The sequence below is a fragment of the Coregonus lavaretus genome (genome assembly GCF_964263955.1).
Source record: "Coregonus lavaretus genome assembly, contig: HAP1_SCAFFOLD_1330, whole genome shotgun sequence".
Lineage (NCBI taxonomy): Eukaryota > Metazoa > Chordata > Actinopteri > Salmoniformes > Salmonidae > Coregonus > Coregonus lavaretus.
This window is the reverse complement of record NW_028158271.1, coordinates 25511-49666: the sequence shown is the minus strand read 5'-3', so window position 1 is coordinate 49666 and position 24156 is coordinate 25511. Positions and strand designations below refer to the sequence as shown.

Sequence of the window (24156 nt, the reverse complement as noted above, 5' to 3'; positions counted from 1 at the left end):
GTTGGAAAATCCAACTGTCACGAACGTCGTTACAGGAAGCGGACCAAGGCGCAGCGTGTGATACAAACATGACTTTATTTTAATTAAAGTAACGAACAAAACAAAACACGACTCGTGAAGTCCAAACGGTTACACTGACCGAACACAGAACAAAAACCCACAACACCCAAAGGAAAACATACAGATTAAATATGGCTCCCAATCAGAGACAACCAGCCCACAGCTGACACTCGTTGCCCCTGATTGGGAGTCATTATCTCAAACATAGAAATGAACCCAACAGAAATACCAACATAGAAATACACCCAATGAATGAACACACCCTGGCTCAATAAACAGAGTCCCGGAGCCAGAGCGTGACAGTACCCCCCCCTAAAGGCGCGGACTGCGACCGCGCCTCAATAAGGGCTAAACAAGGGAGGGCTGGGTGGGCATACCTCCTCGGCGGTGGTTCTGGCTCCGGCCTTGATCCCCACCTCCTCTCCAACCCCCCAAAGTACCCCTGGTCCTGTCTAGCCCCGCTGGTCGGAGCCGGACTGACGACACGCGCCCCTGGCTTGGTGCGTGGAACAGGAACGGGCCTCACCGGACTGACGACTCCATTCCCTGGCTTGGTGCGAGTAGCAGGAACGGGTTGGACCAGGCTGGCGACTCGCACCCCTGGTTTGGTGCGAGTGGCAGGAACAGGCCGGGTCGGGCTGGCGACGCACACCGTAGGCTTTGTGCGTGGAGCAGGGACAGGCCGGGCTGGGCTGGCGACGCACCCCGTAGGCTTGGTGCGTGGAGCAGGGACAGGCACCTTGGTGCGTGGAGCAGGAACAGGCCGGGCAGGGCTGTCGACGCACACCGTAGACTTGGTGCGTGGAGCAGGAACAGGCCGGGCTGGGCTGGCGACGCACACCGTAGGCTTTGTGCGTGGAGCAGGAACAGGCCGGGCTGGGCTGGCGACGCACATCTTAGGCTTTGTGCGTGGAGCAGGAACAGGCCGGGCTGGGCTGGCGACGCACACCGTAGGCTTTGTGCGTGGAGCAGGAACAGGCCGGGCTGGGCTGGCGACGCACACCGTAGGCTTTGTGCGTGGAGCAGGGACAGGCCGGGCTGGGCTGGCGACGCACACCGTAGACTTTGTGCGTGGAGCAGGGACAGGCCGGACCGGGCTATGGAGACGGATAGGAGACCTGGAGTGAAGAGCTGCCACAACCTGTCCTGGCTGAATGCCTACCTTCACACACTCTGTGTGAGGCATCAGCACAGGACGTACAGGGCTGTGTACCCGTACTGGCATAACAGCACGTGACACTGGCGCAGGATATCCGGGACCGAGGAGAGGCACTGGAGGCCCCGAGCGCTGAGCCGGCACACTCCGTCCTGGCTGCATGCCCACCTTCGCACAACACGTGCGGGGTGCTCGCACAGGACGTACCGGACTATGCCGGACCACTCGTGGCACAGTGCGCAGCTCCGCACTCCGCGGAACCTGCCCAGTCTCATGCTGCCATGCCTGAGTACGGGGAGTTGGCTCTGCTCTCCATCCAGGCTCCGCCAACCTGCCTTCTGGCCCCCAAAACCCGGTGGCCTTCTCTCCTCTTCTCCTATTTCGCCCTGTGGCAGCCTCCTGCTGCCCAGTCGCCCATGCCGTGTGCCCCCCCCTAAAAAATTATTGGGGGTGCCTCTCGTCCTTCCGACGATGGCACTGCTGACGCCGCTGCTCCTCTCCTGCCTGGGTCTCCCCCTTCATAGCCCTCCGGTACCGGACGGCCTCCTCCTCGGTAATCTGCCCCCAACCGAGGAGGACATCCACCAGAGTCACCTCCTGCGTGTGTTCCTGGACACGCTGCTTGGTCGTTGTATGGTGGGTTTTTCTGTCACGAACGTCGTTACAGGAAGCGGACCAAGGCGCAGCGTGTGATACAAACATGACTTTATTTTAATTAAAGTAACGAACAAAACAAAACACGACTCGTGAAGTCCAAACGGTTACACTGACCGAACACGGAACAAAAACCCACAACACCCAAAGGAAAACATACAGATTAAATATGGCTCCCAATCAGAGACAACCAGCCCACAGCTGACACTCGTTGCCCCTGATTGGGAGTCATTATCTCAAACATAGAAATGAACCCAACAGAAATACCAACATAGAAATATACCCAATGAATGAACACACCCTGGCTCAATAAACAGAGTCCCGGAGCCAGAGCGTGACACCAACCTTTAAGGACACCAATTTTCTTTTCTTTTTTATTCCTCTTTTTAGTCAACTTTAGCATGGGATCATAAACTTATGAGCACCACTGTATACTGTGCTGAACATCCAGGCTATGTGAGACACAAAGGCTAACTTAAACACTAAAGACTTTATGCATCCCTGCCCATTTTAAGTGGAACTGAAGTATTTGTACTATACATGGATACATTGCACATACCTGTGCATCACATAGACAACAATACTGTACAAAGCCAACAAACACATTGGTCTGTTTGCCTTCAGGGACTCCTCTCAACAGCAGCTGCAAGAAGCAACAGGAGCCAAAAGACCCAGAACAGCTTTGAGAGAAGAGGAGAAGCAGAGGCTGTCTGAAGAGGTCTGCAACACCATCCTGGATCACACCAAAGAAAGGTTCTCTTTCTCTGGCCACCTTGTGAGTGCTACCTTACTGCAAGCAGACATGTTTGAAAGGTACTGCCATTCATTTCCTGATGAGGCTCTGAATGCCACTGTGAATGCATACCCCATGCTGAGCAAGGCAAAGCTCAAGACAGAACTATCTCTGATCTATGAGAATCCTGAATTCAAGGGCTCTGTGGTGCACTGGCACTGTACCAGGTTCTCATGAGCTACAACCTCCAGGAGACGTTCTCTGAGACTGTGACTCTGTTGAACATCCTCATAACTACTCCCATGACAACAGCTGAAGCTGAGAGATGTTTCTCAACTTTGACACGAGTTAAGACATTCCTGCGAAATTCAATGGGCCAGGAACGTCTGAATGCACTGGCCATGCTTTCCATGGAGAGGGAACTAGTCCTCAGCATGCCTGATTTCAATGAGAAAGTCATTGAACGCTTTGCTGTATTGAAACAGAGAAGAGAACAGTTTCAGTACAAGTAATGTAGCCTCTCTCTCTCTTTGTCCCTCCCTGTCTGTCTCTTTAACACACACACGCCCAAATCAGTTCACAGTTGATGTTGTTTAAAATAGTTATTTTTCATTTAAAAAAAAGTTTTTAAAAAAAATAATCTGTTCATGTTCATTTTTACAAATCTATACAATTGGCCAGAATATGGTTGTTCATATTTACAAATCTATACAATTGGCCAGAATATGGTTGTTCATTTTTACAAAGCCATACAGATAGCTGTGTTTACCTTTTCTAGAAATTACTTTCAAATTCAGTTTTCAGGCAAAATGTCTATCACTGTTCATTTTCACAAATCTATACAAGAGGGCAGAATATGGAAGTCTATAAAAATGTCTTATTACCAATAACTTGCATCAATGTTTTCAGTAGCCTCTATCAAAAGCTCCTGCTTGCTTGTTGTGAATTATGCTCAGGTGCACATATTTCCAATTCAACCATGAGGCAAAAAATGTGGTAAAAGCTCTTGTTGATCCTGCAATCTGAACAAATACCAAGATGCTGTATTTTCAGCTGATATTTCATTTGTTTATGGAAATGCATATTGTTTATGCAGTGTTGAGGAATGTGAAAGAACACCCTTGATTATTTTTACTGTGATAACTTATTTTGATTTTGTAAGCCAACACTTTTGAGATCAGTCAATAAATGCTTCTGGTATTGACTTATATGCTGCCCCTGTCTTCATGTTGTTGCTGGACATATCTTTTTAAAAATGTGTGTAGGTCACCTAAATCATCAGAAAAATTGCCCCCCCTGAGAATTTTTTCAGGAGCCGCCACTGTTCTCCACCAGTAGGTCCACCTGACTCCCAGCCTTCCCAGTCACATTAATGGTCAGGGCCTTGTCCCTCGCTAGGATCCCAGCAGCAACCTGATGACAGACCATATTGAATTACAACAGACATTTTCCTTTTTTTGAAGAACCTGAAGACTTTTCTCTCTTCCTCTTTTGAGATAATAATCAGTGCCTCAGTCTGACATCGTATGAATGACAGTGATCACCAACTGGGTCTTGAGACCTACATGCTGTGCAGGTCTTGGTTCCAGTCCAGCACTACAACACAGATTTCACTAATCAAGGTCTAAATTGGGTGTTCTAGTGCTGAGCCCGGGACAAGAACCTGTCCTCCTTGGACAAGAATTTGTGACCATTGACCATTATTGAGCACCAACATGTTAACTTGCAGCAAACCAAATGAATTGCAGGGGAAGTTTTGATGACTAACTCACCCCGTCGACTGATACATATGCCCGATCATGGACTCCATTCAGTGGTGAGGAGAGAGGGGTGTGCTTACTGCAGTCCACAGGCAGCTTGGTCCGATAGAGGACGAACCCAAACGGCTTTTGGAGAGAAAACAAATAAAGCGAGCAAAGCCTCTCAGCCATTTTGGATCATAACAACCATAGCTGCTTACACTTAGTGTAGAAAAGGACAGACCGACATTGAGCTTGTGGACGTACTTGGTTCATCTCAATGAAGGTCAACGGGTAGAGGCTTTTCACCGGACCGGAGAAGGACAGTATGTCTAGAGCATCGACTACTGTGTGAAGCTGAGGAGGCAGAAAGAAACACATTCTGTTGGAATCTACTGGATTCTATTCTACATTGTCTACACTCCATGCTCAATCAACACAAGAGGAAAAAGAGAAAAGATCCATTTGCTTTTAGAGTATTATGATATGCCTATGATACAATGTATTTTTTTATAATAAAATTACTTAACCAGAACTTGCACTTAACCCTCCCCACCCCCCACCCTTCTAGCTCTGACTCTACTGATAGCTTCGTTATTGAGGGAAAATGTACTTTCTATGCCTTTGATATGTGGTTGTCCCACCTAGCTGTCTTAATATCAATGCACTAACTGTAAGTTGCTCTGGATAAGAGTGTCTGCTAAATGACAAAAAAATGTAAATGTAAATATTGCAACACTTCTCCACACTGTGTGCAATGTGTCAACAAAGTCAGGTAAAGGTAATGGTAAAGACATTTCTATCTGGTGCTGTGGCTTAGTTGGTTAAAGCGCCTGTCTAGTAAACATGAGATCCTGAGTTTGAATCTCAACAGTGCCTTTTCTTGCATTTCATTGTACTGTGTACACTTCTCTTTAATCCGTGCATATGACAAATAAACGTTGATAAAAATGTTAACTCAAATGTTTAATGTCTGAAGATGATCTACCTTCTTCATTGGCACAGCTCCGTAGGCATATTTAGGTGTTGATGGAGGCACGGGTCCCTCTGGTATCTTCCGATACTGTTGAGGGAAAATACAGGTGGATATGACATCATTAGGTAATCATTTGTAAAACTGACCGATTTACCTTTAATTACTACCCATTTCAAGCTTATAAGAAGTCAGGGTACTAAAATGCTGACCATAGAAACTTTTGCTATAAAAGTCACGAGAAAGCATACTCTAATCAAACATATTGTATGTATGACATGTAGTGTGATATCTCTGTTACCAACCATTTTGATGACATCCTGGATGGCAAAATATTTGTCAGTGAGGTCTCCTGCCTCAGTGAGCGGAGCGTCATAGTCATAACTAGTAGGCTGGGGGGCATAGGGGCTATTGAAATGCTCGAGCTGTCCGTTTAAGCGACTAGAGCACAGCTCAGACTCCAATACATGCCCCACAAGACATGCCACCAGAGGTCTCTTCACAGTCCCCAAATCCAGAACAGACTATGGGAAACACACAGTACTACAAAGAGCCATGACTACATGGAACTCTATTCCACATCATGTAACTCAGTCAAGCAGTAAAATCAGATTTTAAAAAACAGATAAAACAACAATTTATCGAACAGCGCGGAGTGTGATGAAACACACATAGGCACACATACAGCATTCTCAAACACATGCTAACACACCTGCCACTGGCTCTGAGTAAAGCCTGTGTGTCTTTGTATGATGATGACTGAACACTGTACACACATACATTTTAATATTTTTATTTTGCTGTATTATTGATTTTGTACTATAGATATGTTATGGTAGAGTAGCGTGTAATATAGTTTTATTGTATGTTATTGTGATTGGACCCCAGGAAGAGTAGCTGCTGCCTTGGCAACAACAAATGGGGATCCGGAATAACTACAAATGCAAATGTCTGTGCATTAGTAGCTAAGCTACATACATGCAATTGTGTGAGTGTGTGTGTGTGTGTGTGTGTGTGTGTGTGTGTGTGTGTGTGTGTGTGTGTGTGTGTGTGTGTGTGTGTGTGTGTGTGTGTGTGTGTGTGTGTGTGTGTGTGTGTGTGTGTGTGTGTGTGTGTGTGCATGTACACCTTCATTTTGTTAGAGATCAGTCCCGATGGTCAGGAAAACAGAGAAATGCAGCCTTTGCTCAGCAACCTATTAGAGGAGCCTTCAGAGGTTAAAGAAGACCTGGTGTGAGAGATAAAAAGAGAGAGAGAGAGAGAGAGAGAGAGAGAGAGAGAGAGAGAGAGAGAGAGAGAGAGAGAGAGAGAGAGCAGGGGGTGGAAGGGGTTTAATTAATTTCCAATCAGCAAGATTGCTGTTCATGCTGAACAGAGTTGAGTCTGAACATTTCACACACTAGAATCTAAGCCGGGCCTTATCTGGAAAAGAGGTAACAGTCGTGATTGCTGTGAGTCCTTGAGGTTGTCAGAACAATCTCTCTGTACTTCTCCTCATCATCATTGTTCACTACTTCATATACTTCAGCCACTCTAAAGACCCCTGTTGGAGATAACAGCTGCTAAATGCTTTCTGAGTCACAAGTGTGGGCATCTACATTGACTACAGTGCAGGAAGTGATGTTGAAAAGGGTCCCATCGTCTAAAGCAGCATCCTCCGAGTCGGCACGATTCGCCTTCGTTGAGGTGAACCTCCCAAATCGCACTTCTGACCCTACTTGTGCCTTATACTTTTTGCTTGACCCACAAAACACAGTTTGGCAGTTATTTGCCTTCAAAAGCCTCATAGCATCCATCAGCAGGAAGTGGAGGGATTTGAAACGGAAGTCACCGTTACAGACATTGACATTCCCACCCTGAGTCTCCACTACATTGTTGAAGGCTTTCGGAAATCCTTTCCCCCATGCCCGTAAACCACCAATGCAGCCGTAAATTCCTTGAAACTTCCTGGGATTAACTTTGTACAATGCTTTGCCTCCCATGCAGCATGATATTCCATACAGGCATTCAGCTACACTTTCAATAGACCCCCTTCTTTAGAATCTGCTCTCGACATTGAATATATTGGTCATCCACTGCATTAGTAGCCATATCCACTTGCTTTACCATAGCAGTAACCTAAAGAATAGAGAGCAGTTAAAAATATTATTTAAACCCAGAGAAATTGGCAAACTACTCATGTGGGACTCAACTTTTCATGACAACGTTCTAATTTCGCAATTTTGTGCCATCTGACCTTTTATCAATATTTTCCACGACCCTTTGATTTTGGGAAAATATCACTTCTTAGCCTCGTATCACATTTTTTCTCTCAATGAATTTGACCCTTTACACTCAAGGGAATTGGCCTATATGGACAGGGCCAAATTGAAATGTTTGTAACTGAACAAATATGAGACGCCTATGCATGACCATGGTAAAACTGAAAGGGAACACTTTGGAGATGATGAGGAAATGGTCAGAACAAAGGTGAGGACACAACAGTCCACCTGACACAATACAGAATCCAGACATTTTACTGATGAAAGATGGATTGTGTATGTGTGCCATTCAGAAGGTGAATGGGCAAGACAAAAGATTGAAGTGCCTTTGAACGGGGTATGGTAGTAGGTGCCAGGCACACCAGTTTGAGTGTGTCAAGAACTGCAATGGTGCTTGTTTTTTCACGCTCAGCAGTTTCCCATGTATATCAATAATGGTCCACTACCCAAAGGACATCCAACTTGACACAACTGTGGGCCAGCATCCCTGTAGAACGCTTTCGACACCATGTAGTCCAGGCCCTGATGAATTGAGGCTGTTCTGAGGGCAAAGGGGGGTGCAACTCAATATTATTAGGAAGGTGTTCCTAATATTGTGTACACTCAGTATATAGTAATATGGCTTGTAGATCATTCTGTGTTAATCTTATGTAGCAGGCAGCAGGGTGTGGCATAGAGGAGAGTATTGATGACAGATAATACAGAGTAGCATAGTTACAACCAGCAAGTGGCTGGCATATTTATTAGAAAAAATAAGTGAACAAGTTTAAACCACGTCAGTTATACCAGGACCTGTGCATATTGATATTAGCACCACAGTTGTAAGGCAAGCTTGACCTCAACTCCTCATTACAGAAACCCCCATGTGCTTCAATGAGGCAACACTCAAAAGTCTTTGTTCTTCAATTCTGGTCCAGGGGACACACAGTGTGTGCAGGTTTTAGTTCCAGTCCAGTAGTCCTAAAACATCTGATTAAACTAATCAAGGGCTTAATGATCGGTTGATTAGTTGTATCCAGTGAGCCCAGTGTTGGGCTGGAACAAAAGCCTAAACACCATGCATGTTTCCGGGATAAGGATGAAATATTAGCCAAAACATGTGTGGCTCCAGCTGTGATTGAGTCAGTGCAAAAACGTTGTATCTAAGACCTACAGGCTAGTGCTACTGGGATTTTGAGGATGGCTTGAGCTTGGAGAAAGGGCACTCTCTGTCCACATCCCTCATAGGGATGACAGTAATTTCCCCTCACACATATTACACAAGCCAAATATTAAAGAGGTCATACATACTGTATGTCTGGACATTCAGGTTATGAGCCTTACATCATTCATTAAATGTAAATGCTTATCACCCCAATGTATGTAAAGTTGTCTCCAGCTGGAGAAGCTTACTACTTAGAATTATCTAATACATTTAATCAATCAATCAAACAATCCTTCCCACCCCATCTCAATGCATATATGCCAAAGGTGGCCTGTCCAACACTCAAAAATACTAAATGTATTGCTTTATTTGATATAAAAACAAGAGGCAAATGGTCATTTTAAAGATAAATGACATCTATGAAAACTGGACACCACTCACACTCAATTGTTGTGATACCCAAATTGTTGGCAAACGTATACGACATTGTTTTAAAGGTCTTATCTAATCACCATGATCTTTTTTTACAAGAACAATAAAAGAGAATATCATTATGCTAAGAGGGGTTTGACAAGTTTGTGCTTTGTCACCTTTGATGAATATCTATGTGTCTGTGTGCAATGATATTGCATACATTGCCAGTCAAAAGTTTGGACACAACTACTCGTTCAAGGATTTTTCTTTATTTTTACTATTTTCTACATTGTACAATAATAGTGAAGATATCAAAACTATGAAATAACACATATGGAATCATGTAGTAACCAAAAAAGTGTTCAACAAAACAACATATATTTTATATTTGAGATTCTTCAAATAGCCACCCTTTGCCTTGATGACAGCTTTGCACACTCTTGACATTCTCTCAACCAGCTTCACCTTGAATGCTTTTTCAACAGTCTTGAAGGAGTTCCCACATATGCTGAGCACTTGTTGGCTGCTTTTCCTTCACTCTGCGGTCCGACTCATCCCAAACCATCTCAATTGGGTTGAGGTCGGTGGATTGTGGAGACCAGGTCATCTGATGCAGCACTCCATCACTCTCCTTCTTGGTAAAATAGCCTGGAGGTGTGTTGGGTCATTGTCCTGTTGAAAAACAAATGATAGTCCCACTAAGCCCAAACCAGATGGGATGGCGTATCGCTGCAGAATGCTGTGGTAGCCATGCTGGTTAAGTGTGCCTTGAATTCTAAATAAATCACAGTGTCACCAGCAAAGCACCCCCACACCATAACACCTCCTCCTCCATGCTTTACGGTGGGAACTACACATGTGGAGATCATCCTTTAACCCACACCGCGTCTCACAAAGACACGGCGGTTGGAAAAATCTCAAATTTGGACTCCAGACCAAAGGACAGATTCCCACCGGTCTAATGTCCATTGCTCGTGTTTCTTGGCCCAAGCATGTCTCTTCTTATTATTGGTGTCCTTTAGTAGTGGTTTATTTGCAGCAATTCGACCATGAAGGCCTGATTCACACTGTCTCCTCTGAACAGTTGATGTTGAGATGTGTCTGTGACTTGAACTCTGTGAAGCATTTTTTTGGGCTGCAATTTCTGACGCTTGTAACTCTAATGAACTTATCCTCTGCAGCAGAGGTAAACCTGGGTCTTCCATTCCTGTGGCGGTCCTCGTGAGAGCCCGTTTCATCATAGCGCTTGATGGTTTTTGCAACTGCGCTTGAAGAAATTTTCAAAGTTCTGGACATTTTCCGTATTGACTGACCTTCATGGACTGTCATTTCCCTTTGCTTATTTGAGCTGTTCTTGCCATAATATGGACTTGGTCTTTTACCAAATAGGGCTTTCTTCTGTATACCTTGTCACGACACAACTGATTGGCTCAAACACATTAAGAAGGAAAAAAATTCCACAAATTAACTTTTAAGAAGGCACACCTGTTAATTGAAATGCATTCCAGGTGACTACCTCATGAAGCTGGTTGAGAGAATGCCAAGAGTGTGCAAAGCTGTCATCAAGGCAAAGGGTGGATATTTGAAGATGCTCAAATATAAAATATGTGTTTAACACTTTTTTGGTTACTACATGACACATTCCATATGTGTCTGTATTTCATAGTTTTGATGTCTTCACTATTATTCTACACTGTAAAAAATTGTTAAAATGAAGAAAAACCCTTGAATGAGTAGGTGTGTCCAAACTTTTGACTGGTAGTGTACATGTTGGTGTGTGTGAGTGTGTTTGTCCTTTTCAATAGACGTGGTAAAGAGGTCAATGAAACTCGACCAAAACAATGGAAATGCCATCGAAACGCATGGGGGGAAAGATGCTGTTGGGGAAAGATCCAGAATCTCCTCATTGCCCACCAGCAAAATCAGCCTACATTTAGGTTATTGTTTATATCACACTATGTTGAGGTAAAAATCAGAGTATAATGCTAGTATTGATGTCAACCCCAATACATGTTCATGTCGTCATCACCAAGAAACTGCATTACAGTTAAAAACGACTTTGACTACCACCATCGATTTCTCTATGCTATCTATGGTACCAGTTCATACGAATGTGAGTTAGCCTTTAGCAGTCACTTCTTCTAAACCTGAAAAGGGACTACTTCTAAATGTTATGCAGCGAAAACAGAAAAATATATCCAAATCAGACTTAGTAACCACATTGTGGGCATGTTATAATAAATAACAAATTACAATTTGACAAATATCTATTTTGTTAAATCCGATTTGTTCAATGTGCGCTAATCTGCCGTCCTTCTTCTATCCCCCACGGTCTCCGTTCCATTGACTTCTTTACCGCATCTATTAGCATTCAAAACTTGTGTATCAGAGATGATCAGTCCTGGTGATCAGGGAGATAGAGAGAGATACAGCCACAAGAACAGACAGACTACTGCCAAGCCATTGAGTAGAGGAGCCTGTGGGGATGATTGATGGAGGACTCATACTTGTAGGAGATCTGGTGAGACAAACAGACAAAGACAGACTTTAATTCTCCAAAGAATAAGGTAGACATTTTAAAACCACTTGACTCTTGTGTCGTCTACACCTATTTGGTAGTCTAATGTTGTTATATCTTTTCGAACGGTTACATAGCCTGGCCTCACCTGGGGAAGAGGTAACAGTCGCGGACGCTGTCAATGCTGTGAGTCCTTGAACTTGTCAAAACGATCTCTCTGTACTCGTGATCTTTATTGATTACATTCTTTACTTCAGCCACCCTAAAGACCTCTGCTGGGGATATCAGCTGATCAATGCTTTCTGAGAAGCAAGTGTAGTCCTCCACGTTGACTACAGTGCAAGAAGTGATGTTGAAAAGGCTCCCATTGTCTGTAGCAACTTCCTCCGAGTCGGAACGTTTGGCCTTGGTTGAGGTAAACCTCCCAAATCGCACTTCTGACCCTACTTGTGCCTCATACATTTTGCTTGAGCCACGAAACACAGTTTGGCAGTTATTTGGCTTCAAAAGCCTCATGGCATCCATCAGCAGGAAGTGAAGGGATTTGAACTGGAAGTTGCCATTATAGACATTGACATTCCCACCTTGATTCTCCACTGCATTGTTGAAATTCTTTCTGAACGCATTTCCCCCATGTCCGTAAGCCACCAATGCAGTCGTGTGTTCCTTGACGCCTCCCGGGATTAACTTTGTACACTGCTTTACCCCCCAGGCAGCACTATACTCTGGACTGCTGTTCAGTTCTTCTTTCAGCAGACCCCCTTCCAAAACCTTCTCCAGCATCTGCTCCCGACAGTGAGTGTACTGCTCATCCACGGCATTAGGAGCCATGTCCAATTGCTTTGGCAGAGGAGTCACCTGTAATAGTACAGAGAATTGTTACCTTTTGCAATACAGGTAATATCACAGTGTAACAATGTATCTTACATACAGTGGGGAAAAAAATTATTTAGTCAAATCAAATCAAATTTTATTGGTCACATGCGCCGAATACAACAGGTGCAGACATTACAGCGAAATGCTTACTTACAGCCCTTAACCAACAGTGCATTTATTTTAACAAAAAAGTAAAAATAAAACAACAACAAAAAAAGTGTTGAGAAAAAAAGAGCAGAAGTAAAATAAAATAACAGTAGGGAGGCTATATATACAGGGGGGTACCGGTGCAGAGTCAATGTGCGGGGGCACCGGCTAGTTGAGGTAGTTGAAGTAATATGTACATGTGGGTAGAGTTAAAGTGACTATGCATAAATAATTAACAGAGTAGCAGCAGCGTAAAAAGGATGGGGTGGGGGGGCAGTGCAAATAGTCCGGGTAGCGATGATTAGCTGTTCAGGAGTCTTATGGCTTGGGGGTAAAAGCTGTTGAGAAGTCTTTTGGACCTAGACTTGGCACTCCGGTACCGCTTGCCGTGCGGTAGCAGGGAGAACAGTCTATGACTAGGGTGGCTGGAGTCTTTGACAATGTTGAGGGCCTTCCTCTGACACCGCCTGGTATAGAGGTCCTGGATGGCAGGAAGCTTGGCCCCAGTGATGTACTGGGCCGTACGCACTACCCTCTGTAGTGCCTTGCGGTCGGAGGCCAAGCAGTTGCCATACCAGGCGGTGATGCAACCAGTCAGGATGCTCTCAATGGTGCAGCTGTAGAATTTTTTGAGGATCTGAGGACCCATGCCAAATCTTTTCAATCTCCTGAGGGGGAATAGGCTTTGTCGTGCCCTCTTCACGACTGTCTTGGTGTGTTTGGACCATGATAGTTCGTTGGTGATGTGGACACCAAGGAACTTGAAGCTCTCAACCTGTTCCACTACAGCCCCGTCGATGAGAATTGGGGCGTGCTCAGTCCTCTTTTTTTTCCTGTAGTCCACAATCATCTCCTTTGTCTTGGTCACGTTGAGGGAGAGGTTGTTGTCCTGGCACCACACGGCCAGGTCTCTGACCTCCTCCCTATAGGCTGTCTCATCGTTGTCGGTGATCAGGCCTACCACTGTTGTGTCGTCTGCAAACTTAATGATGGTGTTGGAGTCGTGCCTGGCCATGCAGTCATGGGTGAACAGAGAGTACAGGAGGGGACTGAGCACGCACCCCTGAGGGGCCCCCGTGTTGAGGATCAGTGTGGCAGATGTGTTGTTACCTACCCTTACCACCTGGGGGCGGCCCGTCAGGAAGTCCAGGATCCAGTTGCAGAGGGAGGTGTTTAGTCCCAGGATCCTTAGCTTAGTGATGAGCTAGAGGGCACTATGGTGTTGAATGCTGAGCTGTAGTCAATGAATAGCATTCTCACATAGGTGTTCCTCTTGTCCAGGTGGGAAAGGGCAGTGTGGAGTGCAATAGAGATTGCATCATCTGTGAATCTGTTGGGGCGGTATGCAAATTGGAGTGGGTCTAGGGTTTCTGGGATAATGCTGTTGATGTGAGACATGACCACGCTTTCAAAGCACTTCATGGCTACAGACGTCAGTGCTACGGGTCGGTAGTCATTTAGGCAGGTTATCTTAGAGTCCTTGGGCACGGGGACTATGGTGGTCTGCTTGAAACATGTTGGTATTACAGACTCAGTCAGGGACATGTTGAAAATGTCAGTGAAGACACTTGCCAGTTGGTCAGCACATGCTCGGAGTACCCGTCCTGGTAATCCGTCTGGCCCTGCGGCCTTGTGAATGTTGACCTGCTTAAAAGTCTTACTCACATCGGCTACGGAGAGCGTGATCACATAGTCATCCGGAACAGCTGGTGCTCTCATGCATGCTTCAGTGTTGCTTGCCTCGAAGCGAGCATAGAAGTGGTTTAGCTCATCTGGTAGGCTTGTGTCACTGGGCAGCTCGCGGCTGTGCTTCCCTTTGTAGTCTGTAATAGTTTTCAAGCCCTGCCACATCCGACGAGCGTCAGTGCCAGTGTAGTACGATTCAATCTTAGCCCTGTATTGACTCTTTGCCTGTTTGATGGTTCGTCGGAGGGCATAGCGGGATTTCTTATAAGCGTCCGGGTTAGAGTACCGTTCCTTGAAGGCGGCAGCTCTACCCTTTAGCTCAGTGCGGATGTTTCCTGTAATCCATGGCTTCTGGTTGGGGTATGTACGTACGGTCACTGTGGGGACGACATCATCGATGCACTTATTGATGAAGCCAGTGACTGATGTGGTGTACTCCTCAATGCTGTCTGAAGAATCCCGGAACATGTTCCAGTCTGTGCTAGCAAAACAGTCCTGTAGCTTAGCATCTGCGTCATCTGACCACTTTTTTATTAACCGAGTCACTGGTGCTTCCTGCTTTAGTTTTTGCTTATAAGCAGGAATCAGGAGGATAGAGTTATGGTCAGATTTGCCAAATGGAGGGTGAGGGAGAGCTTTGTATGCGTCTCTGTGTGTGGAGTAAAGGTGGTCTAGAGTTTTTTTTCCTCTGGTTGCACATTTAACATGCTGGTAGAAATTAGGTAGAACGGATTTAAGTTTCCCTGTATTAAAGTCCCCGGCCACTAGGAGCGCTGCATCTGGATGAGCTTTTTCCTGTTGATTTATGGCCTTGTACAACTCATTCAGTGCAATCTTAATGCCAGCATTGGTTTGTGGTGGTAAATAGACAGCTATGAAAAATATAGATAAACTCTCTTGGTAAATAGTGTGGTCTACAGCTTATCATAAGATACTCTACCTCAGGCGAGCAAAACCTCGAGACTTCCTTAGTATTTGATTTTGTGCACCAGCTGTTGTTTACAAATATACACAGACCGCCACCCCTTGTCTTACCGGAGTCAGCCGTTCTATCCTGCCGATGTAAGGTATAGCCCGCTAGCTGTATGTTATCATTGTCGTCGTTCAGCCACGACTTGGTGAAACATAGGATATTACAGTTTTTAATGTCCCGTTGGTAGGATAACCATAATCTTAGGTCATCCAATTTGTTATCCAGTGATTGAAGATTGGCTAATAGGATTGATGGAAGAGGCAGTTTACTCGCTCGCCTTACAAGGCACCCCGATCTACGTCCACGATATCTCCGTCTCTTCCTCACGCGAATGACGGGGATTTGGGCCTTGTCGGGTGTCTGCATGATATCCTTCGCGGCCGCCTCGTTGAAGAAAAAATCTTTGTCCAATACGAGGTGAGTAATCGCTGTCCTGATATCCAGAAGCTCTTTTTGGTTATAAGAGACGATGGCAGAAACATTATGTACAAAATAAATTACAAATAACGCGGAAAAACACACATAATAGTACAAATGGTTAGAGGGCTGTAAAATGGCAGCCATCTTCTCCGGCGCTGTTTACATAAGGGTACCAATTGTGCAAGTTCTCCCACTTAAAAATATGAGAGAGGCCTGTAATTTTCATCATAGGTAAACGTCAACTATGACAGACAAAATGAGAATTTTTTTCTCCAGAAAATCACATTGTAGGATTTTTAAATGAATTTATTTGCAAATAATGGTGGAAAATAAGTATTTGGTCAATAACAAAAGTTTCTCAATACTTTGTTATATACCCTTTGTTGGCAATGACACAGGTCAAACGTTTTCTGTAAGTATTCACAAGGTTTTCACACACTGTTGCTGGTATTTTGGCCCATTCCTCCATGCAGATCTCCTCTAGAGCAGTGATGTTTTGGGGCTGTCGCTGGGCAACACAGACTTTCAACTCCCTCCAAAGATTTTCTATGGGGTTGAGATCTGGAGACTGGCTAGGCCACTCCAGGACCTTGAAATGCTTCTTACGAAGCCACTCCTTGGTTGCCCGGGCGGTGTGTTTGGGATCATTGTCATGCTGAAAGACCCAGCCACGTTTCATATACAATGCCCTTGCTGATGGAAGGAGGTTTTCACTCAAAATCTCACGATACATGGCCCCATTCATTCTTTCCTTTACACGGATCAGTCGTCCTGGTCCCTTTGCAGAAAAACAGCCCCAAAGCATGATGTTTCCACCCCCATGCTTCACAGTAGGTATGGTGTTCTTTAGATGCAACTCAGCATTCTTTGTCCTCCAAACACGACGAGTTGAGTTTTTACCAAAAAGTTATATTTTGGTTTCATCTGACCATATGACATTCTCCCAATCCTCTTCTGGATCATCCAAATGCACTCTAGCAAACTTCAGACGGGCCTGTACATGTACTGGCTTAAGCAGGGGGGACACGTCTGGCACTGCAGGATTTGAGTCCCTGGCGGCGTAGTGTGTTACTGATGGTAGGCTTTGTTACTTTGGTCCCAGCTCTCTGCAGGTCATTCACTAGGTCCCCCCGTGTGGTTCTGGGATTTTTGCTCACCGTTCTTGTGATCATTTTGACCCCACGGGGTGAGATCTTGCGTGGAGCCCCAGATCGAGGGAGATTATCAGTGATCTTGTATGTCTTCCATTTCCTAATAATTGCTCCCACAGTTGATTTCTTCAAACCAAGCTGCTTACCTATTGCAGATTCAGTCTTCCCAGCCTGGTGCAGGTCTACAATTTTGTTTCTGGTGTCCTTTGACAGCTCTTTGGTCTTGGCCATAGTGGAGTTTGGAGTGTGACTGTTTGAGGTTGTGGACAGGTGTCTTTTATGCTGATAACAAGTTCAAACAGGTGCCATTAATACAGGTAACGAGTGGAGGACAGAGGAGCCTCTTAAAGAAAAAGTTACAGGTCTGTGAGAGCCAGAAATCTTGCTTGTTTGTAGGTGACCAAATACTTATTTTCCACCATAATTTGCAAATAAATTCATAAAACATCCTACAATGTCATTTTCTGGATTTATTTTTCTCAATTTGTCTGTCATAGTTGACGTGTACCTATGATGAAAATTACAGGCCTCTCTCATCTTTTTAAGTGGGAGAACTTGCACAATTGGTGGCTGAATAAATACTTTTTTCCCCCACTGTATAGGCACTCAACAAGTTATGACAGTAACATTCCAATTAGCCAAGTTCAAATTCAAGCATTGGCCAAATTAGCCAACTCTGACCCAAATTTAGGACATTAAGGCCAGTTTCCCAGACCCAGAGTAAGCTTACTCCTTCACTAAAAACATGCTCAATGGAGAGTCCAGGAAAAGGCTCGCTCTAGTTCTGGGAAACTGGCCCAGAAGTCTATCTACACAGTATGATTGTTCAATCAATTAAATATTATGGCAAATGTATACATCTTTTAATGTGTTTGGTCAAAACTCTTACCATGTGAGAGAGCGCAGCAACGAGGATCAATATGAATATCTTCTCTCTCTGGCCCTGCATTTTCCCAGCAATGGCTCCCTCGTCTGTTCTGGTGGTCAATGAATGAGGGATTGAGAGGAGATCAGACAGATCAGAGATGAGAAATGAAATGCAATCAAGAGTAAATTACATAGAATAGAAAATAATCTTAAACATACACACAGACACACATTTACTGTTTGTCTTTCATCAGAAAATGTCCAAGTAATGTTTAACTACACAACTACTGCCCCTGCTCACAGGTATTATTCTGAAAGTTTAAGTATCTACTACACAGATATTTTCAGTGTGGTATGTTCGTAGACTCAAGTGTTGTCAAGGGTGCTGAAGGTGGGTGTGGTGCAGGAATCAAGCGCAGGACGCAGAAACTAAGTCCAAAAGACTTTAGTGAAATATTCACGTAGTACACGAGCTCAACAAGCCCGGAGGCGAAATAAAGGCGCACAAAGGCGTCAAACAAAAGGCGCACTAACATGTGCGAAAAACCCTCTCCAAAACAACGGAGGGAAACACGTAGCACAGAACACCAAACAGAAGCGCAATCACACACAACACCTGACACACACAACGAGAACTAAATAGGACACTAATGAACACTAACTGGAAACAGGTGTACAACATCAAGACAAAACCAAACGAACATGAAACATACAACGGTGGCAGCTAGTACTCTGGGGACGACGACCGCCGAAGCCTGCCCGAGCAAGGAGGAGGAGCAGCCTCGGCCGAAACCGTGACAAGTGTAAGTAGCCTACAGCTGTTTTAATTAAGTAAGTTCTACTATTAATCACTCAAACTATAGGCCTACAATTCACTTTTATAAAAGGCCCTAAAACCTAAGCATAACATGGGACAATCAAAAGAATACATGAACGATAAGAATTGGAAATATACCTTCAGAGTAGTGGGGTGCTCTCCTTGGGTAGGATAAATCACAGAATGAGATAATATCAGTGTGCCTCTCTTCCGGGGCGTTTGCACATATTTTCCACTCACTCCCTGATTACCAAAAATGGAAAGAAACCGAGGCACTTATCTTTTCAGAGCAACTCCTTTTCCTTCCTCCTGACCATAGGAGGAAATAACATATTTTTTCGCATCCTTTTTTCCCCTCATACCATAGTTTGGGTTGGCAATGGGCCAAGTGCAGTTTTACCAAGCCGTGCAATGGTTGATTTGTGGTTTTAGTGTTTTGAGTGGTATTTATAATAATAATAATAATAATATATATAGTATTTAGCACTTTTATACTCCAGGGTTTCCAAAACTCGGACCTGGGGTCCCCCCTGGGTGCACATTTTGGTTTTGCCCTAGCACAACACAGCTGGTTCAAATAACCAATGAATCATTAAGCTTTGATGTTTTTAATCAGCTGGGTAGTGCTGGGTAGTCCTAGGGGTGGCCCCAGGACCGAGTATAGGAAACCCTGTTATACTCCTTCCCAGTTTTGCACTTTATCGACCACTAGAGGGTACAGTGACCAAATCTCCACCCACAGTAATGCAGCCTTCATCCGATGTTTTTTGACATGAAGTACCAACAGGTTCACGAACAGTATGTGAAAAATAGTTCTGTATTCATGTCGATGGATACATTTCCTCCTTACACAATTTACTTAGCAAAACAAGCTTTATTGGGTTACAGATTCATTGCAACAAGCATTGACAAAGAGGTGATTGCACAACTCTGTGTGTGACCAAACAAGCAAACATACGCTTTATGAATAATTACTACAAAGGATACATTTTGAAATTGTAATACATATTATCCACATATTTAATCAATAGGATAATATTTATGGTCAGGGATTTGTTTAGAATATTGATGTAGCCTAAATCAGGGGTTTTCAAACCTCTCCTCAGGGACCCCCATCCATTTCTTGTATTTGAACTATTCCACAGTTAGCACACCTGATTCAACTAATAATCAAGCCCTTGAATGGGTGAATCAGGTGAGCAAAATGGTGAAACATCTGGGGGTCCCCAAGGAGAGGTTTGAGAGCCACTGGCCTACATCAATATCATTTATAGGTTCACAAACATAATTATATAATCATTATACAGTTGGCCTATACTAAATAGTAACAACAAACGTAATAGCCTAAGCATGAATTCTAAATCCAAAAACAATCATACCAGATATATTAGACACTTCCACATCTGTTAGACTAACAGCCATTAAAAATGTTGAAATTGTTGCCAACACTCAGTAGCCCTCTAAGCACAGTCTCAAGGTTTGTAACAGAGTTATACTCTGTAACAACATCCTGAGCTGTGTTAGGACCCAAGGCACCTCCAGACTTGAGAGGGTTGCCGTTGTTGTTGGTGCAGCAGTAGGCATTCCAGTAGTGACTCGGAACATTGACTCGCTGGTTCTGGTCTACCCACGTGCCGCTTGGGACCACCCCTGTCACCACATACATCTTACTACAGCCTTCACTCAAAACATTCTTCAGCTTCGTCTCGTACTGGTTCCATGGCCCGTTGTTCATCGTCCTGTCTTGCGGAGCTACGTTGGTATGGGTCATGGTGGCTTTGGCGGCATCTTGATTACCATGGTGTCCTGCGGGGTTGAGGTGCCCGCGGTCGTACGAGCCAAAGTTGTCATCGAGAGCCTGACTCCAGCCCAGCTTGTAGTTCTGTCGGTATTGTGGAGAGCGTTCATTGCAGCCATTGTTTTGGTTGTATTTCTTGATCTCACTCAAGGATCCTTTCTTATCCATTTGCTGCGATATTAGGTCAGGATGCACAAGCTGAAAAATACAAATATTTATAAATTAGCCACTCCACTTCAAGCTTTATACAACTCATTATTATATTACTTTTATTCTAGGCTACTGGTAGTTAGTCTGAAATTACAATGTACGAAATTGTACCTTCTAGTGCTTATTGCATAAATACAATCGTTTTCAAACCTGCTCTACAGCTAATGTCCTGTTCTACTGCAAATATTACACTGAGGTGTTGCATCATTCTGTAGTTGTGCAAATCACATGAAATGGCTTCTGCACTGAATTTACAGGACATTGAAATGGTGATAATACATATTTAAAATGCAAACCTGTGGTTCATAATAAACTATGGACCCCTCTCTTTTGGGGACCCCATTGATATCCATTTCATAGGCAGAGTACAGAGGGATCCTCCTGGCTCGGTCATACAGAGTGGCAAAGTAATAGTGGTTACCGTTTCTCTGACAGATGTATGCAGGAGAGGCAGCATTGTAAGCAGAGAGACATTGCGCAGGATTCTCTAACCCCTGTGTGTTTGGTTCGAGCGGAGTGGGGAGAGCTATATTCAGACCCGACACTGGTGTATTTTTGAAGAAAGAACCTTTGCAGTTGTCGAAATTTGAAGCCACTTCCCCTCTGACGCCCAACAAGGAGAGCAGAGAGAGGGACAAGAGGGACAGTCACCATGATGTGCCCCTGTGGAGAAAAACATCACAGATGAACATATATTGCAATGATACCTTTACATTATGACTGTATAAGGTAATAATTTACATTTACATTTACATTTACGTCATTTAGCAGACGCTCTTATCCAGAGCGTCTGCTATGGGGTGCCACAGGGTTCAATTTTTGGGCCGACACTTTTCTCCGTGTATATCAATGATGTCGCTCTTGCTGCTGGTGACTCTCAGATCCACCTCTACGCAGACGACACCATTTTGTATACATCTGGCCCTTCATTGGACACTGTGTTAACAAACCTCCAAACGAGCTTCAATGCCATACAACAATCCTTCAGTAGCCTTCAACTGCTCTTAAACACTAGTAAAACTAAATGCATGCTTTTCAATCGAACGCTGCTAGCACCCGCCCACCCGACTAGAATCACCACTCTCGACGGGTCTGACCTAGAGTATGTGGACAACTACAAATATCTAGGTGTCTGGTTAGACTGTAAACTCAACTTCCAGACTCACATAAAGAATCTCCAATCCAAAGTTAAATCTAGAATCGGCTTCCTATTTCGCAACAAAGCCTCCTTCACTCATGCTGCCAAACATGCCCTCGTAAAACTGACTATCCTACCGATCCTTGACTTCGGCGATGTCATTCACAAAATAGCCTCCAACACTCTACTCAGCAAATTGGATGTAGTCTATCACAGTGCCATCCGTTTTGTCTCCAAAGCCCCATACACTACCCACCACTGTGACCTGTACGCTCTTGTTGGCTGGTCCTCACTACATGTTCGTCGTCAAACCCACTGGCTCCAGGCCATCTATAAATCACTGCTAGGCAAATCCACGCCTTATCTTAGCTCATTGGTCACCATAGCAGCACCCACCCGTAGTCTGCGCTCCAGCAGGTATATCTCACTGGTCATTCCCAAAGCCAACACCTCCTTTGGCCGCCATTCCTTCCAGTTCTCTGCTGCCAATGACTGGAACGAATTGCACAAATCTCTGAAGCTGGAGACTCTTATCTCCCTCAATAACTTTAAGCATCAGTTGTCAGAGCACCTTACCGATCACTGCACCTGTACACAGCCCATCTGAAATTAGCCCACCCAACTACCTCATCCCTATATTGTTATTTAATTTGCTATTTTGCACCCCAGTATCTCTATTTGCACATAATCTCTTGCACATCTAGCATTCCAGTGTTAATACTATTGTAATTATTCTGCACTATAGCCTATTTATTGCCTTACCTCCATAACTTGCTACATTTGCACACACTGTATATATATTTTCTGTTGTATTTCTGACTTTATGTTTTTTTTTTTACCCCATATGTAACTCTGTGTTGTTTTTATTGCACTACTTTGCTTTATCTTGGCCAGGTCGCAGTTGTAAATGAGAACCTGTTCTCAACTGGCTTACCTGGTTAAATAAAGGTGAAATAAAAAAAATAAAAAAAGAGTGACTTACAAATTGGTGCCATCACCCTATAGCCAGTGGGCTAACCACTTTACAAATATTAATTTGTTTTGTTTATTTTATTTCTTTTTTATTTATTTCTTTTTTGTATTTCTTTTTGTTAGTTTTTAACTGGAAGCCAGTGGAGAGTGCGGAGGAGCGGGGTGACGTGAGAGAACTTGGGAAGGTATAAGAAGCAGGAAGTCACTAGAATCAACTCAAATCAGGTTATGAAAACCACCCAAGTTCCTGAAACATTATAGTTCGTCTTTACTGTAGTCTCCCCCCATCTAGAGGTTGACTTCCTGCTTCTTATTTCTGGTCAAAGGTTTCTTAATGATCATGTTGCTGTGCGATTAATTATGCTATAATAATTTACACTGCAAACATATTGTTAATTTGTCAGCAGATACTTTAGAGGTATATTTCCTTAAGTGCATACCTTGATTGCATGACATGAGTATTGTTACTTAAGTTTCCACTAGCCTTTTTCATTTCCATGTTTGAGATAGCTGTTGCTATGCTCGATACAGAGAACTTTGCACTATTGCATCGATTTGGAAATAACCATAACAAATTGAATATCCAAATAATTATTTGTTAGATTTTCAATCTCACCTTCTGAACTTGTTTAACAGTCCGTTGAATTGTTTCAATCCCTCAGAGGTCTGTAGCTTCAGAGTAAACACTTCCTCTTACTCGTTATTATATACTGTAATCTCTCACACACACACACACGCGCTCACACACGCGCACACACACACCTTTTCCTGCAATCTAGAGCCTTAATCATTATGCCTAATTCTATGTAAAAAATGTATACATTTTTCTGTTAGGGATGTGCTTGGTTATTTGAATATCCGACCTACAACCCATACACTTATTATGGACACAGCGTGCCTACATTATTAGTTATCTTGTTATTGTTTGTTGTTAGTTGTTATTAGTCCCATCCTTCAATTCCATTCAACACCTCCCATCTATCTTTTAACACCATCCATATAGGATTTCTATTTGCCATATATATTTCAACTGTACTGTGATGTTCTGAACCTTTCTATTCTCATTGTTTCTACAGATTGTGAATTGAAAATAAACATTTTTGCTAATAGTATTATTATGTTATTGATAGATTGACTATGACTTTTCAGATCACCCAGTATGTTTTAACCGACTTGCCAAAAGTACAGTTTGTTAAATAGAAATTTGTGGAGTGCTTGAACTAGTTTTAGTGACTCCAACCTAAGTGTATGTAAACTTCTGACTTCAACTGCACCTCTTTACCTGTTCAATTGTCATTTTAATTAATGATGCACATTGATTCTTTAATAACTTTTATGCCTTAGGAGTTTAGCACATCTAAAAAAAAACAGGGCAAATCTGAGGGATGCGACTGAAGCATGGGTCTTTTCAAACTCTGAAACAATTTTCACTTCAGCATTTAACGTTAG

General features: G+C 43.7%; 1 protein-coding gene and 2 long non-coding RNA genes across 3 annotated transcripts; all 3 read right to left on the bottom strand.

The window, feature by feature from the left end:
- Positions 1-4437: 4437 nt before the first annotated feature.
- Positions 4438-5721, bottom strand: LOC311124219. The gene is made up of 4 exons (XR_014612732.1): positions 5621-5721; positions 5331-5405; positions 4610-4699; positions 4438-4489 (listed from the first exon to the last, which is right to left on the bottom strand). It is a non-coding gene; the product is annotated as an uncharacterized lncRNA (long non-coding RNA).
- A 2561-nt stretch (positions 5722-8282) lies between these two features.
- On the bottom strand, positions 8283-18737 carry LOC311124216 (T-cell ecto-ADP-ribosyltransferase 2-like). The gene is made up of 4 exons (XM_084198403.1): positions 18728-18737; positions 17795-17877; positions 11801-12510; positions 8283-11652 (listed from the first exon to the last, which is right to left on the bottom strand). The coding sequence occupies exons 2-4, from the start codon at positions 17852-17854 to the stop codon at positions 11520-11522; spliced, it is 903 nt and encodes a 300-aa protein (XP_084054529.1). The 5' UTR covers positions 17855-17877; positions 18728-18737; the 3' UTR covers positions 8283-11519.
- A 709-nt stretch (positions 18738-19446) lies between these two features.
- LOC311124215 lies at positions 19447-23388 on the bottom strand. The gene is made up of 3 exons (XR_014612731.1): positions 23324-23388; positions 20894-21260; positions 19447-20585 (listed from the first exon to the last, which is right to left on the bottom strand). It is a non-coding gene; the product is annotated as an uncharacterized lncRNA (long non-coding RNA).
- Positions 23389-24156: the final 768 nt, after the last annotated feature.

Excerpts from the sequence above, each read along its gene's own strand:
- LOC311124216 (XM_084198403.1), bottom strand. The coding sequence starts at position 17,854 with ATGCAGGGCCAGAGAGAGAAGATATTCATATTGATCCTCGTTGCTGCG. Across the intron at positions 12,511-17,794 it reads TTGCTGCGCTCTCTCACATG|GTGACTCCTCTGCCAAAGCA; the intron begins GTAAGAGTTTTG and ends GTACTATTACAG. Across the intron at positions 11,653-11,800 it reads GACTGTTACCTCTTCCCCAG|ATCTCCTACAAGTATGAGTC; the intron begins GTGAGGCCAGGC and ends TTGTCTCACCAG.